The sequence below is a fragment of the Lagopus leucura genome, unplaced genomic scaffold (genome assembly GCF_019238085.1).
Source record: "Lagopus leucura isolate 7727_CA_CO unplaced genomic scaffold, USGS_WTPT01 Super-Scaffold_100001, whole genome shotgun sequence".
NCBI classification, from domain to species: domain Eukaryota; kingdom Metazoa; phylum Chordata; class Aves; order Galliformes; family Phasianidae; genus Lagopus; species Lagopus leucura.
In genome coordinates this window covers 64,704,312-64,723,655 of record NW_024962262.1, presented here as the reverse complement: position 1 = coordinate 64,723,655, position 19,344 = coordinate 64,704,312, and the positions used below count along the sequence as shown (strand labels likewise).

The 19,344-nt window shown below is 37.8% G+C and overlaps 1 protein-coding gene across 12 annotated transcripts in view; it reads left to right on the top strand.

Annotated features, from left to right (window-relative positions):
* Nucleotides 1-19,344, top strand: part of DMD (dystrophin) — a 986,794-nt gene that overhangs the window by 576,063 nt on the left and 391,387 nt on the right. For all 12 annotated transcript variants that reach the window (XM_042866635.1, XM_042866641.1, XM_042866633.1 and 9 more), the window contains one exon: nt 17,609-17,784. In XM_042866635.1, coding sequence (XP_042722569.1) covers nt 17,609-17,784 — 176 coding nt within the window. The remainder of the gene's footprint in view (nt 1-17,608; nt 17,785-19,344) is intronic.

Sequence of the window (19,344 nt, the reverse complement as noted above, 5' to 3'; positions counted from 1 at the left end):
TAACTTCTTGTCTTAAACTACCAAGTAAGCTTTTACTGATTCAGAATTATTCGAATGATTCAAAACCCAAAATGTTTTCAAAGAGGAGAAAAATAGCTCACCTCTTTTTGTTATAATGAAAACTGAATTGCATTGCATTTACGGTGATTCCAAGAAGCAATTTGAGTCAGTAATTTAATTTCCCCCTCCCTCCTTGGGGCCTGTAAGTGAGGAACCTGCTACAGAATGTGTGTCTGTGAGGGCAGAAGTTCCCATCTTCTCTTAGAAATTGCACAAATGACTTATAATTAGCAATTTCAAACAACAAAATGGCTACAATGCTCTCCTTGGTTTAGGACAGTTTTCTGAAATATTGATTTCTATTTATAGATTTGTTTCTTACCATGTTCTTTTTTTGGGTTCAAAGCATTCCCCTTGAAGTAGTCTGACTTAACTTTCTAATGGAGATCAAGTACACTGCAAAGAAAACCACAGTATTTTGACCACAATCTCTGGTCTAAAGGAATTGTGTTTCCTAGTGTCTGCAGAGTATGTTGAAGATTGTACATAACTTACAAAAGCTGTGTTCTCGATTAAAGTCCCATTGCGTTGTGCGTGTTATTACTGACAATCCTCTGTGAAGCATCCTCCTGCCATCATTCCTGTGTGGTTATTTACCGAGACAAATAGATATCATGTGGATTCACCAGTAGAAGAATGAATTACATAACTTCAGTCTTTACAGATTTTCTTTGGACCAACACTATACTTTTGGCCAGTATCAGGAATTGGGAAAGTTGAAAAAACTTCCTTTTGTCATTGTTTGTACTTGACACAATTATTTTTAGTCCTGAAAGCAGAGTCTAGAATGAGGGAAAGTGGGTCTCTCATTCACCTGAAGCCTCTAAAGAAATCAAATCTTACATTCTATTCTGTCTTGTGAATGCTTAGATTCATGTAAAATAAACTGTGAAAGACATCAGTGAATTGAGACTCCTCTTATCTCCATTTTGCAGGTAATTGTTTCTCTTCTTACCAGAAATGGCATCAACTTTCGTCCTATTTGGGCCAATGTTATGTTCATAATACATTTTCATATTAAGGAGATTTTAGTTTGACAAGCAGCAGCACGCTTAATAAGGACAAGGGAAGTAATCAAGATTTAGAGCATATCTGTCATGCAGTGTGGGACTCCACACATGCTTCAAGACTATTTCTCATAGAAATAAGTATGTGTTTAGGATATTCCCAACTACATAAAGGCAAAAACAAAGGTAATCTGGGTTGTAGGGTTTTGGCAACGACAGTAGACTTTGTTTTCCTTTTAAATTTACTGATCTCATGCATTTTAGTTGATTTGTTCATCAGCCAGAAATGGCTGATACTTGTCTGCCTGAATTTATGCAAAGAAATATGACTTACATCTCTTTCATGTTATTTGCTGTTTTCTTATACAGTAATTAATGACAAGAAAACACTTTAATTCAAGGGTATGTATTTGAGAACCAGAGATTTGATAATTATGACTGTTGAGGCATTTTCAGGTGGCAGATTGATAACAGTATTTTATTTTGATATTAAGACTTCTGGCAGACTCACAGTAGGAAATTTCTGTACAAAAATCTTCCTCAACTGTCCCACAAACTGGAGAACAGAAAAGCCATGATGAGGTTGCATGTGAACTTCATGTAAGCTGTTTTTCTCACTTGCTTTCCAGAGTGTTAGCCTCAGGTGTGGATGAGTGTCTCCTGCCCACCTAAACATGCAGCAAAGACTGGGGCTCTGCTCTGAGTACTCCACTCAGGTTCCATTTTTTTCCCCACACTGCTGAAATGGGACAGAGTTTTCAGCCTGTTTTTCTGTGTAAATACATGAGATTTCACTCAGTCTGTATTCAGTCCATCTGTCTCTCACTGCACCATCTGTAATGATTTTTGAATTCTTGATTCAGTTTTAGTCAGAAATGAAGGTAGAGATTTCAAAATAATAAGCTCCTACAAGTCTTAGTATTTCAATAGTTGGGTAGGAAATGATTCAGTGCTGACATTGAGAAACAGAGGTCAAAAGTTAGTTGTGTTCCTTCAAAGCAACCCACAAGCTAATGAGTGAATGAATCTTGGCCAGCAGAACATCATGAGCTTACCCAGCCTGGCCTGGTGAGAAGTGGAAGAGCTGGAGCTGTTGTGATGGGAGGGATGAAGCATAAAGGTCAAGGAGGGTAAAAAGTTGCCAGTTTGTAAACAGGCTTCATTAGTTCCATTCTTACAGAATAATTCAGATTTTTTTTGTCTTCCCCATGGCAGCTTATGGTAGATGAGATAGACTGCAAGACAGGTGGTTAAGTAGATTGCAAATAGCTACCAGGTGTCTTGTGCAGATGTTTTTTCTGTGTGTAGGGCAGTTGCTGGGATGTCACAGGGAAGGTCTTACTGAGCTAAGGCTTCTTAATTTTGGCAAGGCAATAAAATCTATTCCTTGTAATTTCAACCTTGTATGAGAGTTGAGCAGCATTTCAAATATGACTGAAAGGAGAAATGCTTAGCCTTTGGCATACGCACATCAGATTTTTAAATAAGGAAAGATTATGAATTATTGCAAGGTAAACTTCTGCAAGCTCTTTTTATGTACTATCAAAGTGAATCGCATATTCTTTTCCATGCCTGGAAAAAGTGTTTACCATGATGGATTCTCTAAGGTATGCCTGCTCAATCCTTTAGCTGCTAGTTATTTTGGAGAAAAACAGAAATAGAGAGTGGATTTTATACCCAAGCATATTTTGCTATTTAATGTTAAGATTAGAATTTCATAGCCAATCTTTTGTGGAACCGATACAATATAATACCATATATTGGATACGTAGTGTCATAGGGGATTGAAGAAAAATATTTGTTCAAAATGTTAAAAAAAGATGATGTAGCATAATTACGTGCAGTTAGAAGAGCAGTTTGGTCAGAATTGTGGAATTGGGAAACTATAAACACTTCAGTTTGCACCAAGATTTTTTGAGGCTGTTAAGTAGAGTTTGATCCATCCTCCTTTTTTAAGGGGCTGGATCAGTTTTGAAGGCTGCAAAGTATATTTTATTTGATGGGTTTTTCCTTTATCTTTGTAATTTATTAAGCTGTTAACTTTATTAAACAGTTTAAAACAGTTTATTTTATTGAACTTACTAAGTGAGATTCTACTGATTTATTGACTGACATTTCTAAAGATTTTCAGCTAGAAATCAGTATGTTAATTTTGAATGGGAAGGACTACTTTGAATGATAACCATTTTCTCCTTTCTCCTTGCAATACAGAACTCTGATTCTGACATAATTTTTAGTAGATTTCTGGCATGGCATGATGTTATTTCTGGTTATATTTTTTTGTGTGTTTATTCTTGTATTATTTTAGTATGGGTACAAAATAAATAGATGAAAGTATACATATATGGGGACTCATTTTTAAACTCATTGGGAGAAACTGTTACCTATTTCAAGTCAGAGCTCTTCTTTATAGTAAAACTTACTATTTCCTTAGGTTTTTTGAAGGGTTAAAATGAAGAGTTCTACCTGTCCCAGTTGGTCTTTGATGACGCATAATGGGCTTTGGTAAACTTATTAAAAATGTAAGCCATGTAAAATAGTTTTGTCTGTAAACAAATAAGTTGTTCCTTTTAAAAGGGAAGTATTTATTTAATACAAAATGGAATGTGCCAATTGCAACTATAAACCAATATAGAAAGGTGGTGTAAAATTTAAGGGTAGAAATTTGGGAATAGAAACAAGGAAACTCCACAAAGTTTCATAAATAAAAGCAATCTTGGTGAAACACAGTGGTCTTCTATAAACTGCATCTTGGAAGGTAAAATGATCAATACTGTATTTATATTGTAATAAGGATATTAATCCTTATTATCTGTTATCTAATAGTTCTGTTATTATAAAATATATATTTATTTTTAACTGGAGTGTTGTGTTAATATAGTATTGGCATACTGGTTTTGTATTCAGATGTAGTGATGGGGTCAGCTGTGATTGCTGTGAGCTTTGAGTGGCACTGTTTTAATTCTGTCCAGACTTTTCTAAACGTGGAAAACTGTACTTATGACTATTTAAATATTAACTTTTTTAATACCTGATATTAAGAAGACATGATATCTTTAGAAAGTAAGAAATTGTCTGACAGATTTTTATGTAATTTGATATGTGTCTTTCTCATGCAACTTTACATAAGTGAAATACCAGTGTTTTTTTTTTTCCCCAGAAACTGTTTTGTAGAAACCTTGTTCAGAGAGTTGCTAAATGCCCTCAGCATTCATGAGCTAGGCAAACTGAATGTGTAAAACAATTTAGAGCTTCACACTCCCACTTCATTTTTTTTGTATGGGCCAAATCTCTAGTAAACTGCATAACTTTATTAAATGTTTCAGTAAGGGAAAAAAAATGTAAACAAGACCTTTTTTTGTTTGTGTTTATAACAAATTTATGAAATAACACATCTTTAGAGAGAGGGAGTTAAAATGTTTCTTGGATCCTTGCTTAGGCAGAGTCTTCTGCTTCCTGATTCCCTTTTCTTGGTCTGGAAGTTGTCTGTATTTTCTCAGACTTGATGGAGCTGTTTTGATATTGCCCATATTTGAAGAGGTAAGGAAGAGCTGATCTGGGGGTTGGAATGAGGTGATCTTTGAGTTCCTTTCCAACTCGAGCTGTTCTATGATTCTATGGTTAATTACTAAGGGGCAGAGTAATGAGTAGCCATGAAGCTATCAAAGCTGATTTGATGATTTTTAGTGGATTGAAATCTACTTATTTATTATTATTTTTTAAAATTTTATTTTCATGGATTGAATTGAAACATTTTCATGCTGATAAAGTGTATGGTGTTTTACTTGGTAGCAGAAACAACAACAACAAAAAATTATCCTACATCTTGATGTGTAAAACTCTCGCTGCTTCTTTTCACCCAAAAGACAAGGATGTCAAGATACGTGTTTTCCATTGCAAGTGAATTTCCCAATAAACATATTGATTTGTATTTGGCAAACGTCATGTTGTACAGAGTAAAATGTGTTAACGTTAAGTATGCAAAGAACATCAGTTCCTGAAAGTCTTATTATGTTTATAATATCAACTGCTTTGAAGCAAGTTGATGAATTTAGCAATCAGAAATGAAATTATGGAAATATGTAAATCAGATATCCCTTGAGTAACAGCACTGGTGTGGTTAGGAAGGCGTTTGAATTAATACTTGGAATTAATAAAAGATCAGACCTCAAATGCTATAATTATATTCTGAAGAAGGAACAAGATGGATACACAGGCTAAGTCTGTTAGATATGGAAGAATACAAATTGTGGCAAAGGTAAAGAATCATCCCTGGTGGTTGTGGCAGGCAGTAAAGCCAGTTTTTTTGTAAATTAGTACAATTCAAATGGGAAGGAAAGACTCCTCTCCTTTTTAGCACTCCTAAGAAAGAAGCCCTATTACAGAGCTAAAACAATTCACTGGCGAAGCCAGAATTAGTGGAGATATGAAAGGCAAAGGAAAGGAGCAGCAAAATCAAAACTGAGAAGGATGAACATGACCTGATAGCTTATGAACTTGTGTGTACCTCACCAATGAATTTCTCCTACCAGTTAGTGTTTCTCAGAGGCTTAGGGCAAGTACCAGTACAAGTATTTCTGTTCAGCTTGGCTTATTGTGTTTTTAACCAAATTGATATTTCAGGCAATATTCGAGTTTTGTCCACAAAATATTCTTGAACCAGGATCCACGGTTTGCTCAGATATTATTTAATGCAAAGCCGTAGTGCAAACATGTGCTGAAGTTACTAAGGCTGTGCAATTGCACCTGTGTCTAAACTGTTGCAAGCCTAATCCAACTTGTTGCCTTGTCTCCCACAGGAAATGTCCTTAAGAGAGAAGCCACTTTTACTTCCTGGGTGCTGCCCAGGATACATTATTACTTGCTAAAGTTGAAGTCAATTCAAGGCACAGTGACCACTAGTGTCCAAATTTCTTGGACTTTAACTTCTCTTATAAGTAGGCACAGTGTGATTTTATTAGCTTAGTGCCAGGTTTTTCTATCTTATCTGGTACAGGAAGGATTTTGCACACTTTCCATAGAATGAAAAAGTATCCACAAACATTTCTCAAGCCTGTCAAAAAATATTTTTTTATATTAGTGATGCAGAAAAGCTATGCGCAGTTTCTTCTGATGAAAAAAAAAAAAAAAAGTATGTTATTTTAACTTGCTTTAAAATGAAGTGTAAAAGATGTAGATGAATATTTAGAAGGTGAGAGTTATATAAATATTATCCCAAATACTTGAAAGGGGCAATATCTGCAGTAGCTTGTTTTAAAGGGTGGCTATAAATGACTAGCTGCAGAGTAAATATATAAATGCAGCTTGTCTGGTGTTTCTAGTCTTCTGCTTTTATTCGATGGGTATTTTTTTCCAGAGGCAAAGGCACTGACAAATGGCAGTTTAGTAATTTCAAGAGAAAGAGGTAATATATAACAGCTTGAATATCACGTCTGAAGGGGAAACAGGGTCGTGAGCCACATCTATTTATTTCAGTGCTGCTGCCTTGAAGACTAGGAGTGGTACTTAGAGTATGGAGGTTCCCTACATGAGTAGCAGTTTTCAAGTTTTTAAAGCAGAAGAGGCATATAGGAAATAACTTAGACAGGAGTATGGGAATTTCTGTGTAAGTCAGAAAAAGCTGTGAGTAATTTGTAGTCAAAAATCCGCTTTTGGTTTTAGAAAAATCAAACTGATTTAGGTATGGTATAAAAACAGAGAATGGTGTTCACATTGAGGAGGGTTATAATAACTTATTTAACTAAAAGAAAAAAGCCTGATATTAGTTCCATCTGTTTCTGATATTCTTGAAAATGTAAGAATAGGCTATTTTTGAGGAAACTAGGCTATATTGTTATTTGCAGTATTCTAGTGTCTACTACTATATGAGTATTGTGATTTGTGATAAATGAAAGCAGACTGAAGAGTGAAGACCATATTTTTCTTACTGTCGACGTTGCTTACTCAACAGTAGCTTTGTAGAACAGGTAGAAAGTCAATATGGTTTTGCTACCAGAAATTGCAAATTAAACATGATATCAAATCAGGCCATAGCCCCAACGTTGTCCTGTTATATATGGAGTTAAATAGAAATGTTTGATAGAAATTTGTTTTTAAATTTGGTGCTACAGCAGTGTGAAAATATATCTGAGCAGCAGAGATGTGCTACAAAATCATGAGTAGGTTTGGACTTAAAGTTCAATTTTCTGTATTTAACCTGAAGCATTACAGTTAGTATGCATTAGCAATGGGGTTTATTTTTTCAGAAAAATGTCTTCATTCTCCCTGCAGTATTTCTGAATCCGTTCCGAAATTAAATTGGATTAATGTACCAATAAGAAGCTACTGTGTAATTTGGGGCGGAAAGACAAAATAGAGCTCTGTTCATGCACTTTACGGTTTAGTGCTGAAATTACTTTCATAACAATTTTGTGTGACATTAGAAACAAATATGAAATGCAAATTCAATGGAATATGGCCAATTTTTAAAATTATGTCCTACTGGAAAATAATGGAAGGGAAACAATGCTTTTTTTATATTGATCCCTTGTAATTATCTTCATTAAATCACATGCAGTGAGTTTGATTGTGAGAATGTCTGAAGACAATGCCTGAATGTCTGAAGACAATGCCATTTATCTAAATAATTTTTAATTGAATCACTATGTTGTCAGCTTTGATCTGAACTATCAATATATTCTTTTTCAGTGCTTCTGAAATTCAGCAAGTACTTTGCACCTTTTTGTCCAAGCGAGGGTAAAGGAAGCACTGACAAAAGTGTAGCGCACAGATATATCTGAATTTTTTCTGTGGTGGTAGAAGGCATCTTTTAGAACCATACTTATGAGCTGTTGCATCTGGAAGATTTTTGAGAGCTAATATCACAATCTAAACAGAAGGAAATTAAGACACGTTACAGTTACATTACAATAGGCATATGTGAGGGAAAACTTCAGTTTGCATGCCTTGACTACTTCTTTCCTTTCTTACTCCTGCAGGTTTAATGCTATGAGAAAAAGTTGTTATAGGAAGAGAGAAATCCAGGTTATCTTATTTTTTTATTAAAGTGAACATGAAATCAAACAACACTTTTGAGTGATCTCATAAACCAGGATGCTAGCCTAGCAAAATTTATAGTGATGAGTCCTACAGGATGGTATCTGTTTCTCAAGAGCTAATTATGAAGGGAAAAATCACCATAGTATTAGTATGAACTGGAGGTGCATTTACAGTTATCATTGATAGCAGCACCCGCAGCAGTGACAGAATCCTGGAATTACTGTACTGTACTGAGTGTAAAGACATATACAAGACAATTAAGGTAGCCTAAGGATTTTTGGAAGAACAGCAAGATAGGCTGAAGGTCTTTTATAGATGAAGTACAGGATTTTCAGCATTTACGCCTTGTTTTGTGAAGAATGGATAGCATCTGAAAGGAAAAGGAGCAGTCAAGGGATAAAGTATAGATGATATAAAAACTTTTCAACAAATTTGTGACTTTTCTGATTGGCAACCTTTAGCTAACTAGGAATATTGAATATCTCCATTTATTTTGATAAAATGTATAATTGTAAAGATGCATAATAGTGATATATAGATATATAGATATATATAGATAGATAGATAGATATAATAGTTATATATAGATAATAGTAGTTTCTTCCTGTACTGTAGCAATCATACATGGTCAGCAGTGCATCAGGGGCAACACTTGATGTTTATGTAATTAAACTGCATCAAAATATATAGAAAGAATAAAGTATGTACAAAGCAGGACAAATCAGTAGTTTCATAAGACTATCCAAGCAGTTTGCATTCCAACTCAAGTATACATTTTTTTTAACAATAGCAAATAGAATAATAAAATAGTTCATTTTATGAGCTTTTTTTATACTGAAATTTTTTCTATTAAAAATTCAAGTCTCGTGAAATGACAGTGAAATTTCCCTGCTATCGTATGGTATTTATCATTTAATCAGAAAATTGATCTGCAGCAATTTACTTTGCCTTTGGATTTTCATGTACAGTTGATGTACAAAGAGTACAACTGAGAAAATGAACCCATTTCTGCTTTGTAGGTTTAATCTGACCAGGGCCTACTGTCAGTTCTTGCAAATGCTGCTCCTTTCACAGAGGTGATAATAACGTGCAAACCATAATCATTTTTGTAATTGACACTAAGAAAATACTTTGCATTATATTATTGTCAGCTCCTGGGAAATGTGTGCAATTTTTTTTTCTTCTTCCATCTCCATCAGCTTCATTAAGATTTGCAATGTTAACGTAATAACAAACATAACACATGGGTAATAATGAACACTGCATTGTTGCTTATAGCAAAATTGCTAGAAAACAATTTATACTCTTTATTGAATGTTTTAATCCCAACAATGTGCCAGTAATGTGTCTCCAGATTAAATCAATTTGATTTAACTGCCTGGAAAATTAATTTCTTCCTTATTTCTGATATGATCTTGAGCAGAGGTACATATACTTAATGGATAAATTCATTGTGGTTAACTGAACACTTGCAAGGATAATTTTCCTCCAAATGCTTTCACAGTTCTCTGATTTATATTGCTGCATCTGGTAGGCTATTTTATGTCAATCTTATGTTTTTATACATTTTAATGCAGAGGAAAGATTTACGTAGATGAATGGAGAATAGCACATTAACGTCAAATTCAAGACTACATATTTTTGAAATTGGTGCACAGTACCTTTACATGCTTTTAGGATCTGAAGCTTACCCTAAATCAAGGAAAGGCAATATAACATATTTTTTTTTTCTTAAAACATTTTGTGCCAGCAAGGGCTTCTGACAGGAATTAGAAGCTTGTTTGTGTTTTTCTTCGTGTTGCTACAGGGCTTTTCCATAACAATAAATTACTGTTGAGCACATTTGTCTGCTACAGTGAAAGGAAGAAAGTGCTGGTTAGATTGCTAGTAGAATGGTTTCTGATTATGCTTAACAGTGAAATGCTGTTGCATTCACTGACAAAAGGAAATGAGATTGCAGAAAGAATTGCATGATAGATGTACATGTTAACTAAGAAATAACAACTACAGTCAGATGAATTATGCCATTCTGATACTCTCTTAGGTAACAGGGTATGAACTCTGATGAATGTTTAATTTACATAATATGTGAAATGAGTCTAATCCATCAAATTGATTTAATCCAAGTCATCATCTACTCAAAACTTTTCCTTTTTAGTATTTTAATCAGTACAAGAAAATAATTTATCTTTTCGTCACATTGTCTGGTCAGCTGTCATAAGCGTGGTGAAGGGCATGAGGCAAAAAGGGTGGTGCGAAGGCATAGATTTGTTTGATATTGGATGTCAAATTGTTTATTTAATTAATTTATTCCTCCTTCCCTATGAAAAGTTTAATCACAATTTCTCAGTAAAAAATTACTCAAAGGATAACTAACTCTTTGTGATGTTTATTTTAGTAGATGTGCAGTATTAGTATCACAGTATGGATACTGTACTGTAAATAAGCTGTCATAAAGCAAAAAAAAAAACAAAAAACAAGCAAACAAAATCCTTTTGATGTTTAAAAATCGAAAAAATCTATGAAACTGAAGTATCATAAACTTTTATAATTAAATAAATTTTAATGTGGCATACATTGTTTGATGTGGGTCTGGCTTGGATAGAATAGCTTTTTGTCAGTTTTATTGTTTGTTCCTGACAAAATAAAGTTAGACTCAGCTGTCTAAGCCAAGAATAAGAACTTTAGAAGAACTTTAGAAGAGCAGACTTCAAGCTACTCAATGGATTGCTGGCCAAGATCCCCTGGCGCGCTGCCCTCAAAGACAAGGATGTTGAGGAGAGCTGGCTGCTCTTCAAGGATGCCCTCCTGGAAGCACAAGAGGTCTCCATTTCTCTGAATAAGAAAGTGGGCAGGCGAGGTAGGAAACCGGCATGGCTCAGCAAGGACCTGCTGAGAGAACTGAGGGCGAAGAAAGGGGTGTACAAGCTCTGGAAACAAGGCTGTGTCACCTGGGAAGAGTACAGGGATGCTGTCTGGACTTGCAGACGTGGTATCAGGGAAGCCAAGGCGCAGGCAGAACTGAACTTGGCAAGGGACGTGAAAAACAATAAGAAAACCTTCTACAGGTACATTGGCCAGAAGAGACAGGCCAAAACAGGCGTACCTACTTTGGTAAATTTAAAAGGAGAACTGGCTTCAACAGATGAAGAGAAAGCTGAGGTGCTGAATGAGTTCTTCACCTCGGTCTTCACTGGTGGCCAGGATTCTAGTCTTTTTCACGTCCCTGAGCCCTGCATCCCCAAACCTCTATGTGGGGACCAAGGAGGTAAATCCCTCCCCACTGTAAGGGCAGAGCAAGTCTGAGAGTGCCTCCATAGACTGAATGAATACAAGTCTATGGGGCCGGATGGCGTGCATCCCAGGGTCCTGAAGGAGCTGGCTGAGGTGGTTGCCGAGCCGCTCTCCATCATATTTGAGAAGTCATGGCTGTCAGGTGAGGTCCCGGATGACTGGAGGAAGGGTCACGTCACTCCCATATACAAGAAGGGGAGCAGGGAGGACCCGGGGAACTACAGGCCGGTGAGTCTCACCTCCATGCCTGGAAAGATCATGGAACAGATCCTCCTGGACAACATGCTCGATCCCATAAAGAATGAGCATGTGATCCGAGACAGCCAGCACGGCTTCACCAAAGGAAGGTCATGCCTAACTAATCTTGTGGCCTTCTATGATGGAGTGACAGCATTGGTGGACGAAAGGAAGGTGACCGATGTCATTTACCTGGACCTGAGCAAGGCCTTTGACATGGTCTCCCACCACATCCTCATCTCCAAATTGGAGGGAAGTGGATTTGATGGGTGGACGACCCGATGGATAAAGCAATTGGTTGAAAGGCCGCAGACAGAGGGTGGTGGTCAATGGCTCTATGTCCAGGTGGAGGCTGGTAACAAGTGGTGTCCCCCAAGGGTCTGTCTTGGGACCGGTGCTCTTTAACATCTTTATTAATGACATCGATGAGGGAATTGAGTGCACCCTCAGCAAGTTTGCTGACGACACCAAGCTGAATGGTGCGGTTGATACGGTGGAAGGAAGGGATGCCATTCAGAGGGACCTTGACAGGCTGGAGGGCTGGGCTCGGGTGAACCTAATGAGGTTCAACACGGCAAAGTGCAAGGTTTTGCATTTGGGCCGGAAGAACCCCAGGCACCTGTACAGGCTGGGAGGAGTGGTCCTTGAGAGCAGCTCGGCAGAGAAGGACCTGGGGGTCCTGATGGACGAGAGACTGAACATGAGCCAGCAGTGCGCTCTGGCAGCTCGAAAGGCAAATGGGATCCTGGGCTCCATCAGGAGAGGGGTGGTCAGCAGGGACAGGGAGGTGATTGTCCCTCTCTACTCGGCTCTTGTGAGGCCCCACCTGGAGTACTGTGTCCAGGTGTGGAGCCCTCAGTACAAGAAAGAGATTTTGGAAAGGGTCCAGAGGAGGGCGACTAAGATGATCAGGGGGCTGGAGCACCTCCCCTATGAGGACAGGCTGAGGGAGTTGGGCTTGTTCAGCCTGGAGAAGAGAAGGCTGCGGGGTGACCTCATTGCAGCCTATCAATACCTGAAGGGAACCTACACCCAGGAGGGGAGTAAACTCTTCAAAAGGGCTGACAATAGCAGGACTAGGGGAAATGGACCCCAGTTGAAGGAGGGAAGATTTAGGTTGGATGTTAGGGGGAAGTTCTTTACAAGGAGAGTGGTTAGGCCCTGGAACGGGCTGCCCAGGGAGGTTGTGGATGCCCCGTCCTTGGACGTGTTTAAGGCCAGGTTGGACGGGGTCCTGGGCAACCTGATCTGAATGTGTATGTTTGGTGGCCCTGCCAGGCAGGGGGGTTGGAACTACATGATCCTTGAGGTCCCTTCCAACCCGGGTGATTCTGTGTGATTCTGTGTAATAAGGCACAGTCAGGGGTTGTACAAAGAAAATCAAATTTCAGTGCAGAATCATTGTGATGAATGTATTGTTCAAGTTCACTTTGTTAGCTGAGGTAAAATACTGTGATTGAATCCACAGCCATACATGGCTGTATTTCAACTGTGTGTGTTACAGGGCGATTCACAAAGAATCATCCTGTTCCCCAGAAGGTGTAGACATCTTTAGCATCCAGAGTTACTACCTGTTGGCTCTTGAGATGTAAAAGTGTCTCCTACGTGTACATGCACAGCTGTGTAGAATTTGCACAGTCTGACTGTTCGATGTCATTAAACAGAGCATCATCATGCATCTTGTTAACAATCTAACCTTGAGGCATACATTGATCATCTTTCTTCAGGAAAAATTCTTTTTGGCTCCCTGAGTGATGCATATAATTAAATGTATTGCAGAAGACAGATTGAGAGAAAAAGAGAGGAGTAACAGTGAAAGCAAATTTAAATGTACCAAGGTACATTAAATGTACCAAAGTACAAGGATGGCAGCCCCAGAAAGTAACACACCTTTGTAGCTATGTGTGGTGAGTTTGGAAGTAGGATCAGCTTCAGGAACTCCTTTGCAGGTGGTTTTTCTGAATTTTGGTTGGAGTTTGGGAAAGCTAAGTCACAGAATTGCGTGGGAGACTAGAAGAAAAAAAAGAAAAAGAAATAGAGTAAGGAGAAATTTAATGGCAATGAATAATAAAGCCACCAAATGAAAATACAAAAAGAAGAGCAGCATCAGAAAGGAAAAAAGAAGGGGAAAAATGATGGAATTGGTTTTTTTTAGGGAGACAGAACAGGAATATGTAACACCTTTTTTGGTTTTTTTTTTTTTGTTCTTCTGAAATAGTGTGCGCAATTTTTCATTTTAGGTAAATCTGTTTATGAATCACTAACAAAAAAAAAAAAAAAAGAATTCATAGAATCATAGAATGGTTTGGGTTGGAAGGGATCTTTAAGATCATCCTACATACATATCCTGCTATAGGCAGGGACGCCTCCCTCTAGACCAGGTTGCTCAGAGCCCCATCCAGCCTGGCCTTGAATAGTTCCATAGAGGGGGAATCCACAGCCTCTCTGGGCAACCTGTTCCAGTGTCTCACCATCCTCACAGTGAAGAATTTCTTCCTAATATCTAATCTAAATCTACATCCTTTCAGTTTAAAGACATTTCCCTTTGTCCTGTCACTACATGCTCTTATAAAAAGTTCCTCCCAAGTTTTCCTGTAGGCCCCCTTCAGGTACTGGAAGGCCACTATAAGAGGGGCCTTCCCAGAGCCTTCTCATCCCCTGGCTGAAGAGTCCCAACACTCCCAGATTGTTCCTGCAGGGGAGGTGCTCCAGCTCTCTGATCATCTTCATGGCCCTCCTTTGGACCCATACCAACAACTCCATGTCCTTCTTGTGTTGGAGGCCCCAGAACTGGATGCTGTACTCCAGGTGGGTTCTCATGAGGACATAATACAGGGGCAGCATTGCTCCCTCGACCTGCTCGTCATGCTTCTCTTGATACAGGAACCCAGGATACAGTTGAGTCTCTGAGCTGCAAGTGCACATTGCTAGCTCATGCTGAGTCATTCATGAGCCAACACTCCCAAACCCTTCTCCTCAGAGCTGCTCTTGAGCCATTCTCTGCTCAACTTCTGTATGTGCTTGGGATTGCCACTACCCACATGCTGGGTCTTGCACTTGGCCTTGTTGAACTTCATGAGGTTGGCGTGGGCCCACCTCTAAAGCCTATCTAGGTCCTTCTGGAAATTGATTAAAGAGAATACTATGTGAATGTCTAGGCAGTTTTAAGGTCTCGAGAATAGAAAAATCCAAATAATGGGTGTGCATGATATGATCTGTTTTTCTTAGTATTCAAAAACTATACATTTTGAAAGCAGAATACATGCAAGTATCAGCAATCCACTCAAAATGGTGATTATCTCTGTATTAATATGATGATGTTGAGTCTCTTCTGAGTTGTTTTATTTCTAATACTGTATAAACATGTCATTTTTTAATTAGGTTAGTTTGCTCACTGAGTTCATAAAGTGATTAGAAACTATAATTGCAAGTATAAGTATATCAGGTAGCCTTCTCAGTAAGCTGTGAATTCAAAGGGCAGTGTGCCCTTTCATTTTGCCATTTTTGTGTGCAAGAGTGAAATGCCAAATGAAACTACATGAAGCAGGTTCAGTGTCAGTATTCCTTCCGAGATAATCAAGCCCAACCATCAGCCTGACTTACCAAATCCCATCACTGTAGCATAGTAAGAGGAGGAACTTCTTTACTGTGAGAGTGACAGAGCATTGAAACTGGTTGTGCAGAGAGGTGGTGGAGTCTTTGAAAAGATGCAGAAATCACCTGCACGCTTTCCTTTGCAACTTATTACAATGCTGTCTTAAATCTTCAAATGTTCTGAGGTGCGCTGGGAGACTTGGATCCAGTGGGGTACCAGGTGACTGGAATATTGCAGCTTGCTGGGATCCAGAAGAAATGATTTTGTCGCTTTGGAAGTACTAACTTTCTCATCCTATTGCAACATAATAAATCAGTATGCAGGGTACTGTAGCATTATGCTCATTGCTCTGCTACTTGTTTATTCTGAAACTGTGAGCCATGAAGAGTTTAGAGGAAAAAAAAAAAAAAAAAAAAAAAAGGAATAATGGCTTTACTGAAGGGTACCAAAGAAAGCAATATTTTTTCACAGGGCTCTCGTTTGTAGCAACCTAAAAAAAAAATCTGAAAGAAAACCAAAGAGAATTTGTAATAAGAATAAGCTTAGTCCTGACAGTGTAAATCTCGACCTAAAATGTAACTCCTGCCTAGAGCTGTGAGTATGTGCTACAGTGGATTATTAACACTGATCACTTTGTCCCAGTTTGTGCTGTGTTGATGCATATTTAAAATCTGTGCAAAAGTTGGGATAGGGCATACAATTGACTTTCTGCAGTCTAATGAGTTAGTAATTGTCAGCTGAGGTGTGGTCATGTTATAAAGAGTTCAGTTCAAGTATGATTGAATTTCTGAACTTTCATAGTGTCATAGCTGAAGATCTAATGGGCAAGATAAATACAGAAATAAAATGTATGAACAGCCATTGTGTTTATTTTTTTATGTTCTTGCAAATCTGTGTTCTGCCAAGTTTAACTATTTCATATCTGATGTTTATATGCAGTTTTACTTTCTCTTTAATTTATATTTTACTGGTAGAAAGACAAAACAAGCATATAATAGTATGTTCCAGAGTATTATATGCTAAAATACATGGTTTCTACTGGAATAATAATAATAATAATAATAATAATAAAAAAACTAGTTTCAGACTGAACTTGAAAGTTCTTTTTTTATAGACATTATTCAAATACTCTTTTTTGAGATTGTTTGGTCTGTAAACCTATAAATATGAGTCCCAGAGTGTTTCAGCTTATTTTAGCAGTGAGCTGTTGAAAATGATTTTACATTTCTCTGCTTGGACATTTTGAGGAATTACATGGTAAAAATTACTCACGCTCTACTGATGACTAAGAATAGGAAATGATTGATTTCCTTATTTATTTATACATACTTTCTTGAACAAGCACTGTGTTCAATGCTTAAGCTATAGATTCAGAACTGTGTTTTTTTTTTTATTATTTGTTTTGAAAATGAAGTGAACTGTATGGTAGACTTCTAATAATAAAACATACAATTAGTAAAACTTGGAAAATAGTCTATCTTGGTTGTCTTTCGTAGTTCTGAATTTTGTTCTGTAAATAGAAACTGCATAAGTAATAGACTTCCTTAGGAGTGTAGTTCCCACACAGAAAGGTTTATCAAGTTTCTTGCAGTCAGAGACAAATGTGTTTTGGAAATGCTCTTGAAACATTTTCTTATTTGCTGATTTGTGTTATTTCTTCACAATATTTCATTCATTTCATTTTATGGGAACTGTTGTTCATGGCTTGAACCTCTGATTGACCACCTGAGGCAAGCATTGAGTCAGCCATGGGAGCACAGGTGAAGGCAATTCAGCTGTGCTACCGGAAGGGGTGGAGCCTGGCTGCACTTCTAGACCTATTTAAGTGCTGACTGCCACTGAGGAAGGATCTCTTCTGGAGATTGCTCCTTGTGGAGTTTATTGTGAGTGTACAGCACCAGTGAGCATTTTTCATTTATCATTTTTCCACTGTGATAATCCTACTTAGCCTAACCTCCGTACATTTATTGATTGTATAATTGGCTATTTAAAAAAAAAAAAAGGAAGAAAGCAAAACAACAGAAAAGAGTGTATACCTTCCAGGCTCTAGAAGCAAATTTATTCACAAGTCTTTCTTACAAAATGATCTGCAGAGTGTTATTGCTATGATCTTTATCAGAGAAGAATATAGAGAAAACTAAACAAAAACTAACAACAACAAACAACCTGAAAGATGTGTGTTAAAATAAAAAACAAAAAAAACCCAAACTTTGTAAGATACCTTATAGTCTATTTGGCTTTGGATTTTTCTATTTGGAATTAGGGGAGAGTAAATACGAAAGTATTTACCTCTTTCCATATGGTCAGTATGCGATGAAGTATTTTCTTTCATGCTTGACATTTTTATGAATATGTGTATGTGTTGGTTACATTGCAGGAGCTGCAGGATGGCATTGGGCGACAGCAAACTGTTGTCAGAACACTGAATGTAACTGGTGAAGAAATTATTGAGCAGTCATCAGCAGCAGATGCTAACGTGCTGAAGGAGCAACTGGCAAATCTGAATACCCGGTGGCATGAGATCTGCAGACAGCTGGTAGAGAAAAAAAAGAGGTAGGTTAGAAGAAAGCAAAAACATTGTAAAACAATTTTGGCTATATTAGATTTGTTTTCAACTCTCTCTTAGCATTTGGAATTTCTATATTCATAGGAGACGATCAGTAACTTAATTTCATATATGTGATCGTTTAATTCTTTTCTGTATGTTCTTGTTAATGGCTACCACTCCCATCCATATTCCACATTTTTGTATTTTTACTCCTAATGCTTAAAAACAATAAAGTGGTATTTCTTGGTTAAAAGTAGAATAGATCAGAGCTCCATTTCCACAATTTACAGTTGATTTAGCATCCCTCTATTTGATAGTATATCATTAAAATGTGTATCTGTAATACTGATAATACCTTAGCTAATTGATACTGTTAATCCTACTTTAATTCACTTCTCATCATTGGTGCCATTAACATCTGCATTTCATTCAGGTTGGATTAAAAGAATAGATTACTTAATGTTATTTATAATCACTTCCAGATTAATTTGATTTCCTCTTGCAGTCAGAGGAGCATTTGAGTTACAGATAATGAAAATATGGTTTGATTTGTTTAAAAAGAATGTTTCTAAATGACAAAAAAATGTTGCTGCTCGTGTTGGATTTTGTAATGCTTTCTTTACGTAGATGCTAAGCCTAAATAGACTTGACAGTCTTCTTTACAGAATGGCCTGGGTTGGAAAGGACCTCAAGGATCATGAATCCCCAACCTCCCTGCCACATACAGGGCCACCAAACTCCCCATTTAATAGTAGACCAGGCTGCCCAGGGCCCCATCCAATCCAGCCTTGAGCACCTCCAGGGACGGGGCATCCACAACCTTTCTGAGCAGCCTGTTCCAGCACCTCACCACTCTCTCTGTGAAGAATTTCCCCCCGGCATCCAACCTAAATCTTCCTTCCATCAAGTTAAAACCATTTCCCCTTGTCCTGCAGTTATCTACCCTTTCAAAGAGTTGATTCCCCTCCTGTTTGTAGGCTCCCTTTCGGTGCTGGAAGGCTGCAATGAAGTCACCCCACAGCCGCCTTTTCTTCAGGCTCAACAAGCCCAGCTCCCTCAGCATGTCTTTGTAGGGGAGGTGCTCCAGCCCCCTGATGCCTTTGTGGCTCTCCTCTGGACCATCTCTAGAAGATCTCTGTCTTTCTTTTACTCCAGACACAGTACTCCAGATGGGGCTCACAAGAGCAGAGTAGAGGGGGACAATCACCTCCCTGTCTGTGCTGACCACCCCTTTAAAATACAGGCATTGGCAAAGATTTCTTCAAGCAAGGTTTTTAAAGCACAGCTTACACCTTATGGAAGTATACCAACGAGTGCTGGAGATTTGCTAGGAGAACTAGCTAGTAGCATGCAACAGTTTAATTTCTTCTTCTGTGTCATGTGTCTTTGTTTGTGTGTGTGGTTGAGAGCAAAAGCTGTGAAAATTTGCACTGGAGTGGTCAGGCAGTGCTGAAAGGTGATTGTTGGCTTTAACTAAGATTCAGCTTTCATTTTGACCTCATTAGAAGAAGGAGATGCAGCAAATAAGCTACAGCTGTCAGAGGCTATCCTGGTGTTTTAAATGT